This window comes from Petaurus breviceps, unplaced genomic scaffold, assembly GCF_028583685.1.
Source record: "Petaurus breviceps papuanus isolate PSGF00001 unplaced genomic scaffold, PetGlider_PUasm1.0 176, whole genome shotgun sequence".
NCBI lineage: Eukaryota > Metazoa > Chordata > Mammalia > Diprotodontia > Petauridae > Petaurus > Petaurus breviceps.
This window is the reverse complement of record NW_027185771.1, coordinates 18,552,927-18,573,971: the sequence shown is the minus strand read 5'-3', so window position 1 is coordinate 18,573,971 and position 21,045 is coordinate 18,552,927. Positions and strand designations below refer to the sequence as shown.

The 21,045-nt window shown below is 43.2% G+C and overlaps 2 protein-coding genes across 3 annotated transcripts in view; one reads left to right on the top strand and one right to left on the bottom strand.

Annotated features, from left to right (window-relative positions):
- The first annotated feature begins 514 nt into the window (after positions 1 to 514).
- On the top strand, positions 515 to 10,726 carry LOC138159463 (uncharacterized). 2 transcript variants are annotated; one of them, XR_011167902.1, is made up of 3 exons: positions 515 to 1,019; positions 3,268 to 4,994; positions 9,209 to 10,726. XR_011167902.1 is itself a non-coding variant. In XM_069085829.1 (2 exons), the coding sequence occupies exons 1-2, from the start codon at positions 684 to 686 to the stop codon at positions 4,576 to 4,578; spliced, it is 1,647 nt and encodes a 548-aa protein (XP_068941930.1). In that variant the 5' UTR covers positions 515 to 683; the 3' UTR covers positions 4,579 to 10,726. The 2 variants fall into 2 exon arrangements, 1 of the variants encoding a protein (XP_068941930.1); XM_069085829.1 differs by having other exon boundaries at positions 3,268 to 10,726.
- Positions 10,727 to 11,524: 798 nt separating this feature from the next.
- TK2 (thymidine kinase 2) overlaps positions 11,525 to 21,045 on the bottom strand; it is a 42,519-nt gene continuing 32,998 nt past the window's right edge. Inside the window, 3 exon segments of the mRNA XM_069085830.1 lie at positions 11,525 to 12,482; positions 15,384 to 15,464; positions 19,267 to 19,346. Coding sequence (XP_068941931.1) covers positions 12,384 to 12,482; positions 15,384 to 15,464; positions 19,267 to 19,346 — 260 coding nt within the window. The 3' untranslated portion in view covers positions 11,525 to 12,383.

Sequence of the window (21,045 nt, the reverse complement as noted above, 5' to 3'; positions counted from 1 at the left end):
AGCCTCAGTTTCCTCACCCATAAAATGAGCTGGAGAAGGAAATGGCCAGTGAATTTGCCAAGAAAACCCCAGCTGGGATCACAAAGAATTAGACGTGACTGAACAACAACAATATCGTGTTTGCACGGAGTTGTTTACATGCTGTCTTCTCCATTTAACTGTGAGTTCCTCGAAAACAGGATCTATTTTTTACCTTTCTTTGTATTCCAATATATAGTGTTTGTTGACTGGCTGAGTGACTGACTGACAACTCTTCCCCAGGCTGCAGACAACTTTCATTTGAGGACTAGATTCCAGCAGCTGCTTGGCTTCAGGCCAGAGCAGAGAAAGGCCAGGATGAGCTCTTGCCAGGGCCTGAGTCTCGGACTTGACAGACGATTCTCACCCCAGTCTCTCAGCTCTCCCAGAGACAGTAGTGTGGGTGAGCCAGACTTCCAAACCAGTTTCTCTTTTGCTTCCTGCCGTCTTTCTGAACTTCCTCCTTTGACAGACTCCTCCCAATCTGAGCCCTCTCTGACAGCCAACCACCTGGGTCTCCCAGTGGGGGAACACTAGCTGGCCAATCACGGGGCAAAGGGAACCCTTGCCAATGACTTCCTCTTTCAGGCTCCAGGGTGCCCCAGACAGGAGGGGAGCTCTCTCTCCCTCTCCCCGCCAATGCCTGGCCTCCAGCTCCTAAAGCCATGAAAGAGACAGACCCAGGAGCCCCTGGGCAGGAGTCACTGGAGCTTTTCCAAGACTACATCACTTACTACCGGGCAGGAGGCCGGGATGGAAGGCTGTGGGCCTGCAGGCAGCCAGCTGTCACCCAGAAGGCCAGGCAGCTCCTGGCCTCAGGGGCCAGGCAACCCCGAGGACTTTGCTTGTATGAGGAGGCAGTCACTGGGGGCTCCTGCCAGGGGCTTCTGGGACAGGGAGAGGATGTATGTCCAAGGCTGGTGCCAGCACTGGAATTTCTGGAGCTCCTATGTGTCAACCTCTTTCTCCTCCCTTGGAGGAGAGAAATAAAGTCACTGAAGGTAGGTACTGATCCCAGCAGATAAGGGACTGACCATCGGGGCATTTAACTTAGTTATCAGCCTTGGGTCAGGTGTGGGTCAGAGGGAGTGAGGGGGAGGAGAAAGAGGAGTCTAGGGAGAGAAGAGGAAAGGATAAGGAAGAGAAGGGATAGGAGGGGAAGGATTAGGAAGGTAAAGGTGGGGTTGTTCAGTTTCTTAGGAATCTGAATCATAGTATCATAAGGTTCAGCGCTGAAAGTCCAACCCCCTACATTTTTTACTTCAGCAGGGAAATGGTTTTTGGAAAACTGTAGAGATGAAGTAGAAGGGAATCAGGAGATCTGGGACCAAATCTTTGGTTCCACCACCTGTAAGTCACCTCTTGGTTCTGTGCCTCAGTTTCCTTATCTGTAAAATGAGGCTAATAAAACTTCCCCTGCCTGACAGGAGTGTCATGAACATCTAATGAGATCGTTTATAAAGCTCTATGTAAATACAGGGTACTAGGAACCCCTGACGACTTCCTCCTTTAGAGGGAATATGTAAACATGCAAAGTACTATGGAGCTTATTATTAGTTCAGTAGTTACATGATGGAAAGTCTTTCAACCACAATACTGACTGCAAATGTTTATCAAGAACCTATATTTTCAAGGTCCTGTTCTCAGCATTATAGAGCAAAGTGTCAAGCTGTAATACTTTTGAGGAGAGCCCACAATTAGATTAAAATGTAACTGGAAAATATTTAACAAAATCAATAAAAGGATAATAAAATAAAGATAAGCTTATATCCTTGGTGATCCCCATTTCTATTCGAGTTTGCTACCATTAGTGTAGGGCACAGGAGTCAAAGTAACTGCTCTTTCTCAGGGAGAATCACAGATTTAGACCTGGCAGGGACCATCAAAATCCTTCCCCACCCCCACCCCCCATCATTTAATATATGAGTTAACTGAGACTGAGGGAACTTAAGTGACTTCCCTGGCATGACACAACTAATAAGAGTCTGAGGCAGGATTTGAACTCAGATCTTCCTGACTCCAAGCCTAGCACTCCATCCACCATGCCACCTAGGTGACTTCCAGAGGAGAACCTTAAAGCCAGCACAGGCCCCCCAGGGGTTTTCCAATGAGCACAGACATGACGGATCACACTGCTCCCCTCCCTCTGCAGAACACTGAATTTGGGGGAACATGCATCTTTCTTTCACAGGCTGATGGGGATGAAGACAAGACACACAAGACTTCTGTGGGGATGAAGCAGCTTCCTTCCCCACAACTCACCACTCAACACTTCTTCCATCACTGTCATATTCCTCACCCTCCCCCACCACTACAATGGCATTCAACCTTAACTGAAAGTCCCTGCACCTGCCCTGTCCCACGCAGGCCATCTGGGCTTAGCAGCGTGCATCAGCTGTGGGATGTCTGTGAAATTATAATAACCAAGACAGGCCCCAGAGAAGAAGTGAGAAAATGTATGTCCCTTGCTTCTTTGCAGGCGACTAACAATGTGAAAACTGTATCCATGTCATTTCTGATTCTGTTGATGCCCTTGCCTCCTCCTTTCTTTATCCTTTCTTCCTTTCTTCTTTCTTTATCCTTTGTTACAGAGTATAGTTCTCCACATGGGGTGTGGGAGAGGGAGAGAATGTATTTGGAAATGAAAGTGAAACAAAAACAGAAAATCAAAGTTTTTTTTTTAAGAGCTTTCCACTGAAAGTGAGGACTAAACTGAATTCCCTTGCTTTGAGATTTACTCCCTATACCACACTAGGAAAGTAACTTTCCTTCTCTGGATAGACCCCACTTTCCCCATCTGTAAAATGGAGATGTCTGTCCCTGCCAAGAATTACATTCTCTATTCTAATATCCTATGTCTGAAGGCCCTCCCTCCCAGGTTCTAACCTCTCTGTGAGGTCCCTCTCAGCTGTGACCTTCTATTCTGTGTTCTAACAAATACCCCTCTCTTGTCACATCCCTCTCAGCTTTGACATATTACGATCTTTATTCTAACATCGTTATGTTCTATCTATAATCAAACATTCTATGTTCTTAAATCCCATTTCACTCCAAATTTTCATTGTTTTAATGTCCCTTTCAACTCTATTAGGTTTCTATGATTTAAAGGTCGCCAGTCCCATGATTCTATATCTGTCCATCAAATCCTGGGGACCCCTAGTTCTCAGACAGTAAACAGGATCCTCCTCCCTTCACTGTTTGATTTTCCTCAAAGCTTTGCCTCACTCCTAATGCCTTGTTTTGTTTCAGACATTTACAGGTAATTTTGTCTACTCGGTTCGGTCTGTGCTTCCAGAAAACATTGTGGAAATGATCCTGAAGAAAATAGGTTATGTTGCCTTAACAGCCACAGAATTTTCACTTGTCAGAAAAATAAACGAGGAGGAAGCAATGCAGACAGCATTTGAAATCTTCCTCACCAGAGTTGAATGTGAAACTATCCTTGAAATGTCTCCTGAGTCAGGTCACAGGGAGGAGGTGAGCACCCTTCTACAAAATGCCCAGCCATCCAAGATTCCAGAATGCTCAAAATACGTGGAGACTCATCTCAACCAGGTGTCCAAGCTCCTGGGCAAGAGGGAGACAGACAATTTGCTTTCCAACCTAAGGGATGCACAGGACCCAGTAGACAAAGGTAAATTTGAAAGTCCATGGAGTGGGAAAACCGAGGATGGTTGTCATTTGAAATCAGACCTAAGTCTCCCCAGCGGACCATCTCCCACAGATGTCCTCACCCAAGATCAGGAAGTAGTTCAAGATATTAGCAAGTGTTCAGACAGTGATGAGTTCCTGAATTGCTACAGGGACATCTTCATTGGCCAGATGCCCATTTTCCCCAAGGACCTCCCTCCAAGTAGCCAGAGGAAGCCCCAGTCCCAAGGTGGCTGTGCTGATCAAGGCATCTTGATCTCCAACAAGGCTGCTATGTCTAGAGTTGCCTCCATTCTGCCCCCTCTGGCATGCAGTGGCCCCCAGGCCCTAACAGTTTTTACAGATCCAGCATCTGATGACAACAAGGTCCCTGGCCCACAGATAAGACCTAAGCCAGAAGAGGTGGCTGATCTTGGCAGTACCACTAGGTCCACCCATCTAGGCATAGCACCAGAGTCCCAACCTATCAATCTGGTGCTACCCCTCTGTGACAATGCTCCCTGGGAAGATGACTGGTCCAGTGAGGATGACCTTGATGACCTTTCCTCCTCCTTTAGCAGACTCCAAATTAAAGCTCACAGCAATGAAAACCTGGAATATCCTGTTGAAGAGACCTTGAAGGCCAATAAGAGTCAGGTTACTGGAAGCCCCAACCATTCTGAGGGAGGCCACAGGTGTCTTGCTGTAACTAGTAAAATCCATCCCACCACCCAGCCAGCATCAGAATTAGTATGTGGACCCTGGGAGAGTGGCTATTCTGAGAGCAGGAGACAGCAGCTTCAGGGAGCTCTGCCATCCTTCCGACATGTCCAGGAGCCTCCAAACATTACCTACATTCCTCCCAGAAGTCTAGAGGAGCTTCCTCTAGATACTGCCATCAGCACACACCATCAGGATGACTGTCAATGATTGGCTTAAACTTACTGGGTAACAAGGCTTTGTGTCTGTCAGGAAGGGGAGCCAACATTCCCAGAAACATGGGCTAGGCAAGTTACTTATACTCCCTGCTTGACTTTCTGAATAGGGGCAGTGCCAAGGGCTCTAGGCTAAGGAAGACTAAACCAAGGAACACAGAAACAACACATCCTTCCCATTCCCCATTCAGGTTATGTCACAAGGTCATTCATTCTATTTCTACAAGGGTACAGAAGACTCCATCATCAGGAAAGAAGACAAGAAAGCAGCAATCTGGAAGAGTGCAAAGAATGTGGGACCTGGAGTCAAAAGACCTGGGTTCTAATCCCAGGGGCCCTACCATCCACTATGACCTAAGGCAAATACCATCCCACCTCTGGACTTCAGTTTCCTCAGCTACATGAAAACAAGTATGTCAGACTAAGGCGCATCCCAACGCCAACACTTTTATATTTGAACGTTCTATGTTCTAAGCTCTCTTCCAGCTGATATTTTATGGTCTAAGAGCTCTCCTAGCTCTGACCTTCTATGTTCTATCATTCTATGTCCTAAGGTCCCTTCAAGTTATAACATTCTGTATTCTAAAGTCCTTTCTGGTTTGGGTAGGAAGGAGAGTTACAGAATTTACATAGATTGGAGATTTCTTCCAGCTGATATTTTATGTTCTAAGAGCTCTCCTAGCTCTGACCTTCTATGTTCTATCATTCTATGTCCTAAGGTCCCTTCAAGTTATAACATTCTGTATTCTAAAGTCCTTTCTGGTTTGGGTAGGAAGGAGAGTTACAGAATTTACATAAATTGGAGATTTCTCAAAGATAATCCAGAGAAGGTTCACTATAACAAGCACAAAGATGGTTGGTTACCACAGAAAGACCTAGGAGTCTATTACCATGGAAAACTTGACTGTCACAAACTAGCCATGTGACTGTGAGAAGATCACAATATTTCCATGAGCCTTAGTTTGTTCATCTGGAAAAGTGGATGGTAATCCTTGCCCCTTCTCCCTCCCAGGATGGGTGTGAAGTAATATGTAAATAGGACAAGATAAACACTGGGGAGCTGACGTTATGAGGGACCCTTCTGTGGCAGCTGCTGCTACCTGACTCCTTTACTTTCTGCCCCTCCATTCTCCTACCTGTAACAAGGGTGATTCCCTGCCATCTGTAGGCACCAAGGAACCCTGACTTTGGAGTCAAAGAACTAGCTTTGGAACCTGGCTTCTTAGCCAGCTGTGACTATGAATATCCCGTTGCTTCCTGTACCTCAGTTTCCTCAAATTTAAAATGAGAGAATAGACAGTGAATGTGGTCCCTTGCAGTTCTAATATTCTTTGGTCCTATGAATTCTGTTGCATAGTCTGAGACCAGTCTTGGTCTTGGTTAGCCCAGGAGCCCCAGGATTAGTGGGTTTTGGGCTCAGTATCGTTACTATTAAGGTTGGTCCCCCTATGATGCAGTTTCCCAGTGGCTGGAAATTTTGTCTTTAAGCCTTCATCTCCTGGTCCCTGAACCCTGAAACTTCATGCTGCAGATACAGATCTCCTGACATCTGTGCAATCACCATTATATCACCTGACTATCCCAGTGATAGCTATGTTCGTTGCCTCAACCCTTTCCCAACCCTACCCCTGACACTGTCCACATTGACATCCCAGATCCTAGACATTGCTCCAAATTCAGTATTCAGGGCTAGAGTTCCATTCTTCTGCCTGCAATTGATGATCAGGTTGGATTACAGTTTCCTAAGTTTCCTTTCAGTTCAAAACCCTATGAATTCTGCCTTCTTCATTTTGAATCTGCTTTCTAAACTCACTTTGCTAAGTGGCCATCCTGAGATTAACAGCTGCTGCTTCATGAAATCTGCAACCAACTCTCTACCCCTGTCTGACCCCAGATATCTGTCCTGATGCCTAGGTTCTAGCCTCAGGGTCCAGCTCAATCCATCCCTGAGATCTAGTCTGGGTAATTAATATCCTTTTCTAACAAATAAGAAGAGAGCAGAGACAACAGGGTATGAGATAATGAACACTGGAGAGGGAATTCAGAGAATTCTTTTCTGGTTTTGGCACTAACTGATGTAGCAAGAGAACACAAAAGAGAGGTAAAAGGTGGCAAATGCCAAACAAATCAAACCACCATGACCACCACATCCCTTCAGATCTCAGTGGAGTCAGCCCAGGATCCTGAGCCCAAGAGCCCTGGTACTAACACCCTCCCCCAAGATCATCAACCCCAACTCCAGGTCTTTTACCAGTTCATGCAACTGCTTCCCATAACATTCTGTGGTTCTAACAAACTACAGAACTCCAACTCCAATACACAACCCAATTCCAGCTCAATCCCCAAAGCCACCCTGCAGGGAATTAACCCTGATGGAGACGTGACCTAGCCACACCTCACCCTTCTCACCAGCCAAAGCTACTGATTTGTAAAGGAAAATTCATGCCACCCAAGTCCTTGGTGCTGTCAAATGATTCAACATCAAAAGTGGGAAAGGTTTAATCAGTGGGAATGACACCATAGATGTATTGCTGTCTACTTTGCTGCTGTGTCTATGGGGCCTTCCCATCTGACTTGCAGCTGAAATCTTCCTCGTGTGCTATCTGTCCTTTAGAATGTCAGTGGCTTGAGGGAAGGAACTGGGTTTCTTTTTTTTATTTTTTTTTCTATTTGCATCCCCAGCATTTAGAGATTGTGTATCATTTCTCAGATTGAGGTTTTTAAGAGCTCAGTTTCCAAAATATATCATCTCTAATTGACAGACAATAGTTACACATATACATACACACACATACATGTATAACCAAATACAGTTCCATAATAGATAAGTGGTCTGCACATAGTGATCACAACATGCTTTCTCAGCCACTCACTCACAAACTGGTTCTGTGGCCTTAGACAAGTCACATCTCCCCTTCTTGGGTCTAAGTTTCCTCTCTTATAAAATGAGAGGTTTAAATCAGAATCCAGTTCTGTTACTATGATTCTAAGCAGTTCTCAATTCAGAAAGAAATATCCTTAAACAAACAAAATACCTGTTGATAAATAGACCGACCCCATCAAATAAGTCAATGAATTTGTATTAGTGCTGGGTCTATAAGTTTGCTAGGATTTCACATGGCAAAGGGTTTCTCTCCCCCTTCCCCATATAATAATAGTTAACATTTACAGAGTGCCTACAATGTGCCAGATACTATACTAAGCCCTTATCTCATTTGATCCTCACAACCACCATGGGAGGTTAAGTGCCATTATTATCCTCATTTTACAGATGGGGAAACTGAGGCCAAAAAGTCAAGTGACTTGCCCAGAGTCAAACAGCTAGTAAGTATCTGAGATAGAATTTTAACTCAGGCCTTTCTGACTCTTGGTCCACCTATCAACTGTGACACCTAGTTCCTTGTCCTTGGTGGGCCTGTCCACAGAATGTGGAGGGGAGAATAATAATTGTAATAGTAATAATGATAACATTATATAGCACTTTGTTTGCTGAGCACTTTACAAATTTCTTATTTGATGTTCACAATAATTTTGGAGGGCAGGTACTGTTATTATTCCTTAAGTGATTTGCCCAGTCACACAGCTAGTAAGTGTCTGAGATGGCATTTGAACTTGGGTCTTTCTAACTCTGGGTCTAGCACTTTAGCTGATGAGAAGGGCCTTTAGCCCAGGCTAGGAAAGTTTCCCAATTTTTTTTTTTGGGGGGGGGGAAGGGGGAGCAGTCCCAGACCTGCAGTTTCACTGGTATAGGGAACTCCTATCTTCCTATCCATATAGATGTCACCCTAGAGTCTGGACCTGTGGCATCCAGGGTCACACAGTCAGTATGTGCTAGAGGCCAGCTCTCCCTCCATGCCACCTCTCATCCCAATAGCAGGCATTTTAATAGTGCATTACCATGAATCCTCATGAGGGCGCTGTGATCCAATTAACAATCATAAGTGCTGTGACTGTCAACTTCCACCAGCTTATCCTGTCTTTCCTACTAACAAGACTTTTCTTCCCCCCTTTTTAAAGCAAGTTTTTAAAAGTCCCCAAAATATTACAAGAGTTTGGCAAAGATAAACTGTTGCATGAACTGAGAGTGCCTTGGGTTCTGTAGTTTAAGTCAGAACCACAGAATGTTATGTGAAGCCATTCTATGAACTGGTAAAAGACCTGGAGACAGGGAAGACTTTAAAAAGAACCCAGCTCTCTTGAAGTGCTAAGTGTTCACCTTAGAACACTCACCAGCTGAGTGATCTTGGGAAAGTCACAACTCCTTCTCTTGGAGGCAACATTTGTAATACCTTCCTTATATGTCACGTAGGTCAAATGAGAGTATATGTAAGGGGCATCAAGAGCCTTATGCTGCTGTAAATATGTCAGCTTCTAGGATCATAGGTTGAAAGGTCATCAGGTCCAACTTCTTTGTTTTTCTGACAAGAAAACCAAGGCCCACAGAGGTTAAGGTCCCACAGGTAACTTTGGTGGGGCTAGGATTTGATCCCAGGCCCCGTGACTTTTATGTCCAGAACTATGCTAATAGGGGACCTTAGGACAAAGGATGTTATGTTAAAAGAAAAAATGTGTTCTACTCTCTAATGGGATTTTAACATATGAACTCATTACCTTTTTCAAAATAGCTTCGTACCTTCCCATTACATGAAGAAAAAAAACCTGGCCATCGTAATAACAGCTTGCATTTGTGAAGTACTGCCTTCCTCATCTCCTTTGGTCCTTCCAACCTTGTCAGGTGCTCTCATTCACCACTTCAAAGATGAGGCTCTGATATAAAAAGGGCCTTTCCCAAGGCCCCAAAACACAGCCGAGATGTGGCAGAACCAGATGATGTTCTGGGTCTCTCCAGGTGCAAGATCCAATGCTCCTCCCGCTGTGACCCCCCAGCCTCTCATGTGGAAATGAAGCCTTGAGTGCTTTATTATGATTTGGTTCCTGTGGTCCCAGGATAGAAGAGCAGTACAGTACAAGACAGCCTCAAGCAGGGAAAACTCAAGGGACATGAGAACTGCCTTCATCTGAGTGTCTGAGATCTCATCATGGGGAAGAGGGATTAAACTTACTCTGGCCCAGAGAGAGAAATTTAAGCTTGAGGTCCGGAAAAAGTTCCTAACAAGGAAGAGTGCAGTGAGCTGGGACGTAGTGGGCTCCCCCTCACTGGAGATGGACAAAGAGACTCGTTGAGTGTGTTAGAGGGAATTTATTTTTTCAGACATAGGATAGACTATACGGACCCCCTGATCCTTCCAACTCTGAAATTCTATGACTCCCAATTCATAGCCCAAATCTTTCATTTATAGATTAAGAAACTTGGGCCTGGTCAGGGGAAATAACTTTCTTAAAGTCAGAAAGTGACTTAGTGGTAGGGTCAAAGCTCCCGATTCCTATCCCAGTGTTCTTTCCAAAATCATCTCCTTAATTTGAAGAAAAAAATAAAACATTTGAACAAGCTTAAAAGCGGTGGAAGAATGAAAACTGAAACAAGCTTGAAGTTTCACTTCACACCTTGCAAATCGGCAAAGATGACAAAAGATGGAAAGACAGGCACACTAACATCTTGTTGGTGAAGCTATAAATCAGTACAATCATTTTAGAAAAGAATTTGGAACTATGCAAATAAAGTGACTAAACTGTCCACACACTCTGACCTAGAGATTTCTTCACTAGGTTTATCCTCCAAGGAGGACACTGGATAATAAGAGAGTCCTCACATACACCAAAATATTTATAGCAGCACTTTTTTTTATAAGAATTGGAAACAAAGATTAGAGACTCATTGATTGGGGAATAACTAAGGAAATTATGGCACATGAATGTTATGGAATATGATTATTCTATGAGAAATTATGATGAATACAGAGAAGCATGAAAAGACCTATATGAACTAACGGATGCAGGGTGAAATAAGCAGAGTCAAGGAAACAATATGTAAAAATAATTACAATATAAATAGAACCACCACAAAAATGAATGTTGCAAAATTACAAATAATAAGCACAACTTCAAAGGAAGCGATAGGAAAAGACACCTTCAACTCGCCTATTAGCAAAGGTGGGAGAGGTCTACCACTATTGTACATGCACATATTTTCAGATTTTTTTCATTGTACTATCAGTTATGCTGAAATTTTTCCTCTTTTTTCTTTGAAAAATGCTATTATGTGGGAGGACTCTGGGGCAGAAGGAACTAGGGGAGAGTTCCTAGGAATTATAGTGAGAAAAAAATTTAATAAAAACATATATTTTTTAAATATAAGCAATGGAGCAAGGGTTCCTTGGAGGTCATGTGGCCTCATGGTTTTGCCTTCAAGATTAGGCTCCCTGTGAGACCTCAAAAGGCACAAAGCAGTCAATGAGAGTGGGATGAGCCTCCAGCTTTCCTGCTCTTTCCTCAACATTTAATAAACTACCTAAATGCCAGGAGTAATTGCCTTCAAAATGAAAAATAATACATTTGAATCCCATAGGAAATTTGCAATATTATCACAGATCCTCAGTACCAGAAAAGCTCTCAGAAATCAACAGGTCCAATTTACTTTCTGCCAGATGAAGAAGGTGACTTCAGACTCAAATGGAACACCCATTCGATGCACACATTTCTATTTGCCATCATGCTAAGTAAGTCTTTTTCTCTTCAACAATTACGTATTTGTCTGGGCAAGTGGTAAAAGGTTTCAGGGCACACTTCCAAGCATAGTGGGGTACAAGCAGTCCAACGGACAGGCCTGTGGATTTGAGATCCCTGCTTTAGGGTATCCCAGATAAGAAAGGGTGCCACCTAGAAAATAAAGCCTTCAGTCTCATCAAAGTCAAAAGATTTCACACCAATACAAGTAAGCTGCATCTCAGACCCAGACTCATGATGCAGTTAAAACTAAGCATTAGTATTTGATGAGCCCAAACACAACACCGGCTTGTTAAAAAAGGAAAAAGAAAGAAAAGAAAAATCCAACAATTGTTTATTCCTCTCAAAGCCTTGGCAAACAAATTACCAAACAATAATGACACTTGGCTCCATTCACTCTCTGGCTTTCTCTCTATAAATACAGGCTCCCGCTCCCATGCTCACAACAAAAGGCTGGACCATCAAGTTGTCAGGAGGATCTGACTGTATCATGGCAGCTATGCCTAGGTCATCAAAAAGCAAAATGAGAATTCCCTGGGATTTGGGACAGGGGAAGTACCAAAGCTCCAAAGTCCACTATTATACCTCCTACAATTAAGCTACATACAGGAAAAAAAAAAAGCATTCCATGTTTTCAATAGTGGCAGTGACCACATATGCTGCATGAATTTAATTACAGGATAAATGACATTCAACTTCAATTAGGATTAATTGGTCCAAATCTGCTAGCACAGCACCCATCAGCAGTCAGTTAAATGGCCTGCTACATAGTTAGATGCTAGGTAAATTTTTTTTTTTTTTGGCTAAAACTCTGAGGCAGGCCACATCTCAAGATCAGGTGGGCCACATCACCAAGAGGCCTCATGGTAGACACTCCTGTAATAAATGAACACCATGACAATTTACCAAAGATATACATGTGTACACAAATATGTATATATGTACACTTCAATACTTAGCATATTGAAGAAGACATATACATATGCATGTTCGTATAGGCCTACCCTTTATACCTCATGTATGTTGTGTGCTGTATGTGTATACACACACATTTATTTTTTATCAGATGTGATACAAAATTCACTTGTGTGGACCTTAAAAAGTTATTCCTCCTGGCTAAACTGACAAGACCCTGACAGGCTCCTACTATGATGACAAAGATTTATTTTCCTGGTTCTATAAGTGATGCTTCATATCCCCTGCAGTTAATATTTGGTCCCGGTTTTTCTCATAGAATTCCAGCATTGTCTGTGTGTCCTGGTCTGCCTCAATCACCTAGAAAAGAAGGAAAAAATAATTTAGTTGATGAGAATCATTTCTATAATTAGTCAGGAGAACCTCTTGGTGAGAGAGGAAGAGGTTAATTGTTGCCTCACCAATGAGATTAGAAGAAAGGAAGTGGCCAAATCCATCACAGCACACTGGATTAAGTTTTATTGATCACAGAAGGACAGAACTGGAAGGGACCTTTGAGGCCATCTCATTCAATCCTTACGTTTTACAGACAATGTTATAACCCTGGACTGTGAGCTCCTCAGGATAGGGACTGTCTTTTCTGCACTTAGCACAATGCCAGACACACAGCAGGTGCTTAATAAATGTTCACTGCCTGAACAACTAACAGAATACTTCCCAACTTTGGACCAATTCTCTACCAACCCTCATGCCAAGCTCACTAATTCTAGAGTAGTAGTTCTGAGTTTTTTCTATGTCACTGTGTCGGTGAAGCCTATGGACCCATTCCCAGAATCTTGTTTTTAAATGAATAAAATACATAGGATGACAAGGGAAACCAATTATATTGGAATAGTTTTCAAAATATTTTTTTAAAAAACAAGTTCATTGACCCCAGGTTGAGAATGCTTGTCTTAGAGTCAAATACTGTAACACTTCATTTATCTGGAAATCATTTAATTTAGCAAGTTCATCCCTACAGAATATAGTGCTGTTCTGTTGCTTCAATCATGTCAGACTCTCCATGACCCCATTGGGGTTTTCTTGGCACAGATACTAGAGTGGTTTGCCATTTCCTTCTCCAGCTCAGAAGGATACTGAAGCAAATAGGGTGAAGTGACTTGTCCAGGGTCACACAGCTAGGAAGTATCTCAGGCCAGATATGAACACATCAAGATGAGTTTTCCTCACTTCAGGCCCAGTGCTCTATCCACATCACCCAGTAAGGATTATGGAATATATAGCCTGTAGCAGAAAAGGCCTCCTGAGGAGCTTAATCAGTTATCTCCAAGAATGTAAATTAAGTTCATGCACTAAACTCACAACAGAGAGCTTAAGCCCTAACTCAGTCCACTGACTTATTTTAGACAGGATTCTAACAAGTTAGGATAAAACTAGCTTCTTCACTTACAGAGGATGGCAGACACACACTCAGAAGGAAGACACTGGGGGAAATACAAGTATGGTAGCCAAAAATGACAGGGGATAGCTGCCAATGGTGTTATTCTCAGCATATTAAAAACTAAGACGTGTGGGACCGTTTGGCCATCACTGGACACAGAACAGAACAGCAACTAGTGCTTGTTATGATGATGTGAATCTTAAAAAAAAAAAAAGCATGAATTCTGCTCTGAGTCCTCTGGGTTTTCCAGAAAGTCTGCCCTTCAAAGGAGTTAAAGTAAAAAGTGCTTCTGTTATTTGGACAATTCACTATGGCGTGGGTGGAATAAGTGCTGCTGAAGAAAGTGTGAAAGATTTGAAGTCAGAGAACCCAGATTCAAATTCCAGCTCTGACACTGACTTCCTATGTCGAGTAAATGAGCCTTAGTTTCCTTAATTTGAAAAGGCAGGTGGCTGGATTAAAGGACTTTTCAGGTACTTTACAGATCTAAATCATGACTCTACAAACGTATCATTTCCTGCAAATACTCGATAAGCATACTATCATCATTTTTATTCCATGGGTTCAGGAGTATAATCATTTTAGCTCTCTCTTCTGCCAACACACAAAAAGTAGTACCAGGAGTACAAGTTAGTAATAGTAGTAGTGGTTAGCACTAGGTTGTCATCATAGTAGTAGTAGTACTAGTTAGTAGTCATAATGGTTAGTACTGGTAGTACTAGTACTAAGTAGTAGTAATGGTGGTAGTAGTAAGCACCTTATGCAGAACCTGAAGTTCTACAAAGCACTCTACAAACCTTATTTTGTTTTCACAAAAACTCTGGGAGGCAAGTGCTATTATTATTTTCATTTTTAAGAAGAGGAAACAGAGGCAAACACAGGTTAAGTGACTTGCCCAGAGTCATATAGTGTCTGAGGCAGGATTTGAACTCAAGTCTTCTTGACTCCAAGTTTGGTGCTATATCCACAAAACCACCTAGCTGGGATGCCTCTGCCTCTGCCTCTCTCTGGGCCTTTCTATGTCTTTCTGTCTCATCTTCTTTCTTTTCCCCTCTTGTTCCTCCCCAGTCCCTGTGTCCCCCTTTCTCTCTCCCCTTCTCTCTCCCTCCCTCTCTTTATGTATGCACACATATATATGTGTATATTATATATATGTATATATACATATATATGTACACACACACACACACACACACACTTCTCTCTGGGCTTCCATTTCTTCCAGCATCAAACAGGTATAATATTTGTCCTACTTCCCTAATAGCTGGAAGGGACCTTAGAAGTCATGAAGTATATCCTTATTTTTACAGATGAGGAAACTGAGTGCCAGAGAAGTTAAAGAATCTGCCCAAGGACACACAGCAATAGTGCTGAGATGTAAATGCAGGTCCTCTGATTCCAGATCCAGGGCTGTGAAGTGTTTTGTAACTCCAAAAAGCACTACAGAAATGACAGCTGTTACTCATGTCATCACCTCCTTCTCCTCATCTATAAAATGTGGACAATCATACCTGCACCATCTACCTCAGGAGGGAAGCATTCGGTGGGTACCTCAAGTACAATAGAAATGTGAGCTCTCACCACTATGACCCTACCAGAAAAACCTTGCCATGGTTCCCCAGACAGAAAGTTGAGGAAGAGTCCTGTTTAGAACCAGATGATGCTAGCTCCCCTTGTAAACTAACGATTGAGATCCTGCAACTTTCTACCCCCTGACAGATGGAGTGTGCCTCATTCTAACTCCCAGCATGGTGAGTGTCCTTCTGGAAAGCCCCAAGATAGCCTGCTGTTCTTATGAGAGCTGGGGTAAACATACTTACAAGAACAGGAGAGGGCACTTTGAAGAGGGTTTGCTTAATGAGCCACTCCTCATACAGCTGGTGGATGGCTTCCAAATATTCCTGCAAAGTCGTTCAAACACAAAAAGCTACGGTGAGTCTTGACATGAGCAAAATCTCCTTCAGCATTCCAACTCTGGCCATCAAAGGTGACAGCCAAATATAGCTACCAGGGATGGGATTAGGACAAACCATGCAATGGAAAACGGTGGATGCCACCCAACCTTTGATAACAGACTCGATGGAGAGGAGGTTTGGCCAACAGAACAACGTATAGAGGCTGCTGTATCATGGGCATCTGGAAGTATTCCCTGCTCCTCAGCCCCATCAGTAATGCTCGTCCCCTCAGGTCTCACCTTGTACTCTGTTGTGCATCTCTGATGCATTTGTCACATGTACTAGTTACAAGTTATATGCATTGCATCTCCACAGGACAGGACTTGGAAGAAAAGAAAAATCAGCTGGATTTGGAGTCATTAGACTCATGTTGGAATCTCAGTACCTGTGTGACCCGCAAATCATTTAACCCCTCTGGATCTCAGTTTCCTCTCATCTGTAAAATGTGAGGGATTAGAATAGATGATTCCTAAAACCCCTTCAGTCTCTAAATCTATAATCTGAAGAGGGGACGGGATGTGTCAGAGCTCAACTCTGCAGCTCTCCCCAGGACATAATACAGTACTTTAAACACAGTAGGTGCTTTTAAAATGTTTGTTGAATGAATGATAAAAAGAACACTGAACTTGGAGTCAGAGAGATGGGATGTGAGCATGAGCCTCACTATTTACTTAGCAGCCATGTGATCTTGGATCTCATTTCTCTGAAATCATAGGCTTCCCCTCTCGGGGCCTCCGGTTATTCTTCTGAGATCCCTTAAGATCAGAGATTTTGTCGCTGAAAAGGATCTCAGAGCAGATCTCATCTACCTCCCTCATTTTACAGATGTGAAAACTGAGGCCCATAAGAGACAAAGTCACCTGGAGAGTCTTGATCTTCTAACTCCGAACTCTCCACAGATGCATGCTGCTGCTTCCTGAAGGCCCTACCTCCTTCTCGAGCGGTCTTTGGAAGATCAAGTCAATCTAATCCAATAAGCATTTATTAAGCACCTTCTGTTTTCAAGGGATTATGCTTGGTGTTTGGGATACAGAGACAGGAAGAGAAATAGATTCTAGAAGATTTTCAAAGAATTGGCATACTTTTGGAAGGATACAACATACAGAGAAATATGCAACTGATCATTTGAGGAAACAGAGGCACCACTGGCAACTCAATGGATCAGGAAAGACTTCCCATAGAAACTGGTCCATGAGTCAAGCCTGTAAGGAAGTTAAGAGGCAAAGGCAAGGAGGAAGGACACATTCTATGTCTGGAGGCAGCCTGCACAAAAACATGGAGGCGGGAAATGAAGTCTGGCTGAAACCAGAACACGTGAAAGGATCAAATGTGATCATGTATGCAAATTTCTCTGCAAACATAAAGCACTATAGAAATGTGAGCTACATTTATTATGCATCATAATATATTACAACCATGTGATACATCAAGGGAACTATTTTCCAAACATCCTGCTCTCATCTCATTAGCAAGAACTTCTGCTTCCCTAGCTGCTGTAATTCAATTTCCAGCCAGAATGACAGGAGACTCCCATCTGTCCTGCTGCTTTGACTCTTAACTATCCTGCAGCAGTTGGTCTCCTGCCTGGCCTCTCCCCTCTTCCAGAAGACCACTGCTTCTCTGTGGCCAGCTCACCCCAACCCCTCTGTCCTTCCTGCCAACAAAACAGTCACCTTCACAGTGACTCTCACGAGCGGAAGAGAAGGAAGCGCTCCCAAGACTCCATTAGGTCTCTGTCTACTTGGCAGCAGAGACAATTTCATAACAAGGAGCTTGGAACGTTACCGCTAGAAGGGACTACACAATCATTGTTTCTGTTGTTTATACAAGTAATTTTTTTTTTCCTTGAATCATCCTTTTATCCCTGGAATAAATCCAACTGGGTCACAGTAAATAATTTTTTACTAGGATACTAGTTTAAAATTTTCTATCAGCAGAGAAGATACTAGAATCATCAAGTCTCAGAGTTGGGTGGAACCCGGAATCCAGTCTAATTGTCTGCCTGATGCGTGATTCTCCTCCCTAGCAAACCCTTTCTTTTCTGAACATCTACTTGCTCTTCCAGAAAACAGGGATAACACTACTCTGGCACCCTCACTGCTGTGGTGAGGAAGTGCTTTGTGAACCACAAAGCCTTGATTTTTAATCACTCACTGGACGATGTAACAATAACTGGTCTTTCATCCATTCATAATATTAATAGCTAGTTTTTATAAAGTGCTTTAAGGGTTACAAACTGTTCTACATGCTGGCTCATCTGATTCCCACAACAATCCTGTAACACAGGTGCTATTATTATCACCAGGCAGACAGAGGTGAAGTGACTTGGCCAAGGTCACATGTGAGGCATGATTCGAACTCAGATCTTCCAGACTCCAAGTCCAGCCTCTATCCATTGAGCCACCTATCCATTCATTCAAGAGTGATTGGCTTCTTTTTCAAGTCAATTTTCACTATTGTTCACTGATCTTCCAGAGTGAGCTGATAAACAAGTTTTCAGAAACATGAATATTTTTCATGATAAATAATGATAAACAAATTTCCGTAAACATGAATGGCTCAGAAGATGCCTGCTACAAGCCTAAGAGAGAGTCAGACTCTGCCGTTGCACCTCTAATTTATAACATAGTTACTAGTGTGATGATGGTTCATGTTAAACACACTTACTGTATTTCTGTGTTGTGTATCTGTGTCGGTGTCTTACTCTCCTCATACTATGAGCTCCATAAGGGCAGAGTTTCCATCTGGGTACCACTTTAAACCTCCCCAGCACACTGCATGGATCTCTGCATACAGCAAAAGTCTAATAGACACTGGCTGTGGTGTTGGGCTTCCCCTTCAAAGAGTGACTATTCCCCACTGAGGAGTTCTACAGGTCCAGGGGAAACTCAGGGTTGGCTAGAAGCAAGACACTGGTTTAGAAAAACCAATGTTCTTATACATAAAAATCCCACTTCCTAATTAGCAGGGGTAGCAAGGAAAAAGCAAATAACTTGATAGTTATTAAGCACCTACTGGGTGCAGAGAACCATGCGAGGCACTGGGGAAGAAAGGGTGCTATGTTCTTGCCCTCAGTGGGCTTGGGATCTAGAGGGAAGCCTGGGGAAGAAGGAATTGCACAAACATGCAATACACTAACTTTGCAATCATCATAGAGCAGAATAGACTATGATAAGAAAATAAGAAAGAGAAGAACTAGAGCACTCTTCCAATGCCTCATCATGGCAGAGGTTCCCAAAGGCTATGCGAGAAGAGAGGAAGTTCTGGAAGGGCCAACAGCGAACATTTCTCTCCAGCACCTACTAGCATATGGGGGGGGGGGGGGGCACGTGAAGATACAAAGCTTAGCTAAGACATAGAAGTGATGAGAGAAAAGACTAGAAAGGCAAGACAGCGCCCCAGATTGGGGAAGACCTAGAATGCCAGGAAGAAGAAAGGCTTTCACAGGTCTGCCAAGAGACTGCATAGCTACAGTTAGAGGACCAGCCTTGGTACGTCTGGAGAGGCTCATTACCAGAAGTCTGGCCACTAAGTGATTATTTTTTCCTGGCCACAGCAACTCCTGAAGACTATCAAGGCAAGCAAGGGAAGTAATCTCCATCAAGAGATGGGGTATCCTGTACAATAAACTCTCAGATCCTTGAATTAGAAGAAGAGGAAATGAAGGAGAAGAAGCAAAGGCACAAATAAGAAGGCAAAGCCATAGGATTTGGGGGCTTGACTTTGAGTACAGAAAGGGTTTCCTTACCAATGGAATGATTTTTTCTTCCTCTCTGCATCTCTTCTTCAATCTCTCGTAACAAGTCTCAGGAGAGGTCCGGAGATAAACTGTCATTAGGAAACAATATTTGAATGTGCAATCACTGGGAAGAGTTTACAACATGGTTATTAAAAACTGCCTTGGACTTTTCTATGTAAAAGCTGATTAGTGAATGACGAAGGGCTAAAGAAATGGGAGCTGGCATAATCATCACTAACAGCTACCACATAATGGGGGCTGGCTTCTTCCACAGACTAATAATAAGTAGCTTTAAGGTTTGTAAACTGCTTTCCCTATATGATTGCATTTGATCCTCTCAACAATTCTCGGAGACAGATGCAATTGTTATCCCCATTTTACAGATGAGGAAACTGGGGCAGACAGAGCTTTAAGTTACTTGCCCAAGGACCCACAGCTAGTAAAGTGTGGATAGATGTAAATATATGCTTATACAGCTAGGTCCTAATCAGTGTGAATAATGAATCTTCTGAAGTGGTTGCATGCATTCAAATTCACACTATTTGAAGTCATAATTATTTAAAATGTGATCATTGGTTCCAGCCCAAAAGAAATACACAATGTGAGGGGCAGCCAGGTAGCACAGCGAGTAAGAGCACCGGCTCCAGTGTCGGGATGACATGTGGATCAAATCCAGGCTCAGACACTTAATACCCACCCAGAAACACCTGGCTGTGTAACCTTGAGCAAGTTACTTAACCCCAATTGCTTAGGGGCGGCCAGGTGGCTCATAGAGTAAGAGCACCAGCTCCAGTGTCGGGATGACCTGGGGATCAAATCCAGGCTCAGATACTTAGCACCACACCCAGAAATAACTGGCCGTGTAACCTTGAGCAAGTTACTTAACCCCGATTGCTTTAAAAAAAAAAAAAAAGAAAGAAAGAAATACACAATGTGGATTTGAACACGAAAATCCGTGATTTCACTGCCATAGAATATTCCCAATGAGGAAGCACCTTGTATCAATGTAGATGGGCCCCTGCTCTGCAGTGCTGTGAATTAGTCTTCAAGGGTTGCCCTTCCAGATGTGTGGATGTGTGCATATGTATGAATATTCACAATGATCCCACTCTTTGTCTTCATGATGTCCCATATCACCTCACCCACTCAATGTACCTTTACCACACCAACAGCTGGGATGCTGGGAAATCCATGCTCTCTAACCCCAGGTGGAACCCTCACCACTCCATGGCTATCCTTTCATCCTTCTCCTATGAACTTTCTATCACATACCCCAATTTTTAGAAATCTTTCTCATTCTCAAGCCCCCAAATCCACTTTTATTCTCCTCTCTCTCAGTAGATTTTCACCTGGAAAGACAGAGGCAACAAGAGAGAATTTTCTCAACTGCCCTACTCCACAAGGCTTTAGGTTCATAGAACCTGCAGCCTGAAGGAGAAAACCTGGTCCACGTCCCTCGCTTTTACAGTGTTATAAAGTGAGGCCCAAAGAGGGGGCATGAATGGTTTCAGTACACACAGGGAAGTAGCAAAGCCAGAATCATCTGACTCATTCATTGTTCTTTCTACTCTACTACTTCTAAGCTCTTCCATTAGACTGTGAGCTCCTTGAGGGAAGGGGATGTCTTTTGCCTTTCTTTTTTTTTTTTAAAGCAATCGGGGTTAAGTAACTTGCTCAAGGTTACACGGCCAGGTGTTTCTGGGTGGGTGCTAAGTGTCTGAGCCCGGATTCGATCCCAGGTCATCCCGACTCTGGGGCCGGTGCTCTTACTCACTGAGCCACCTGGCC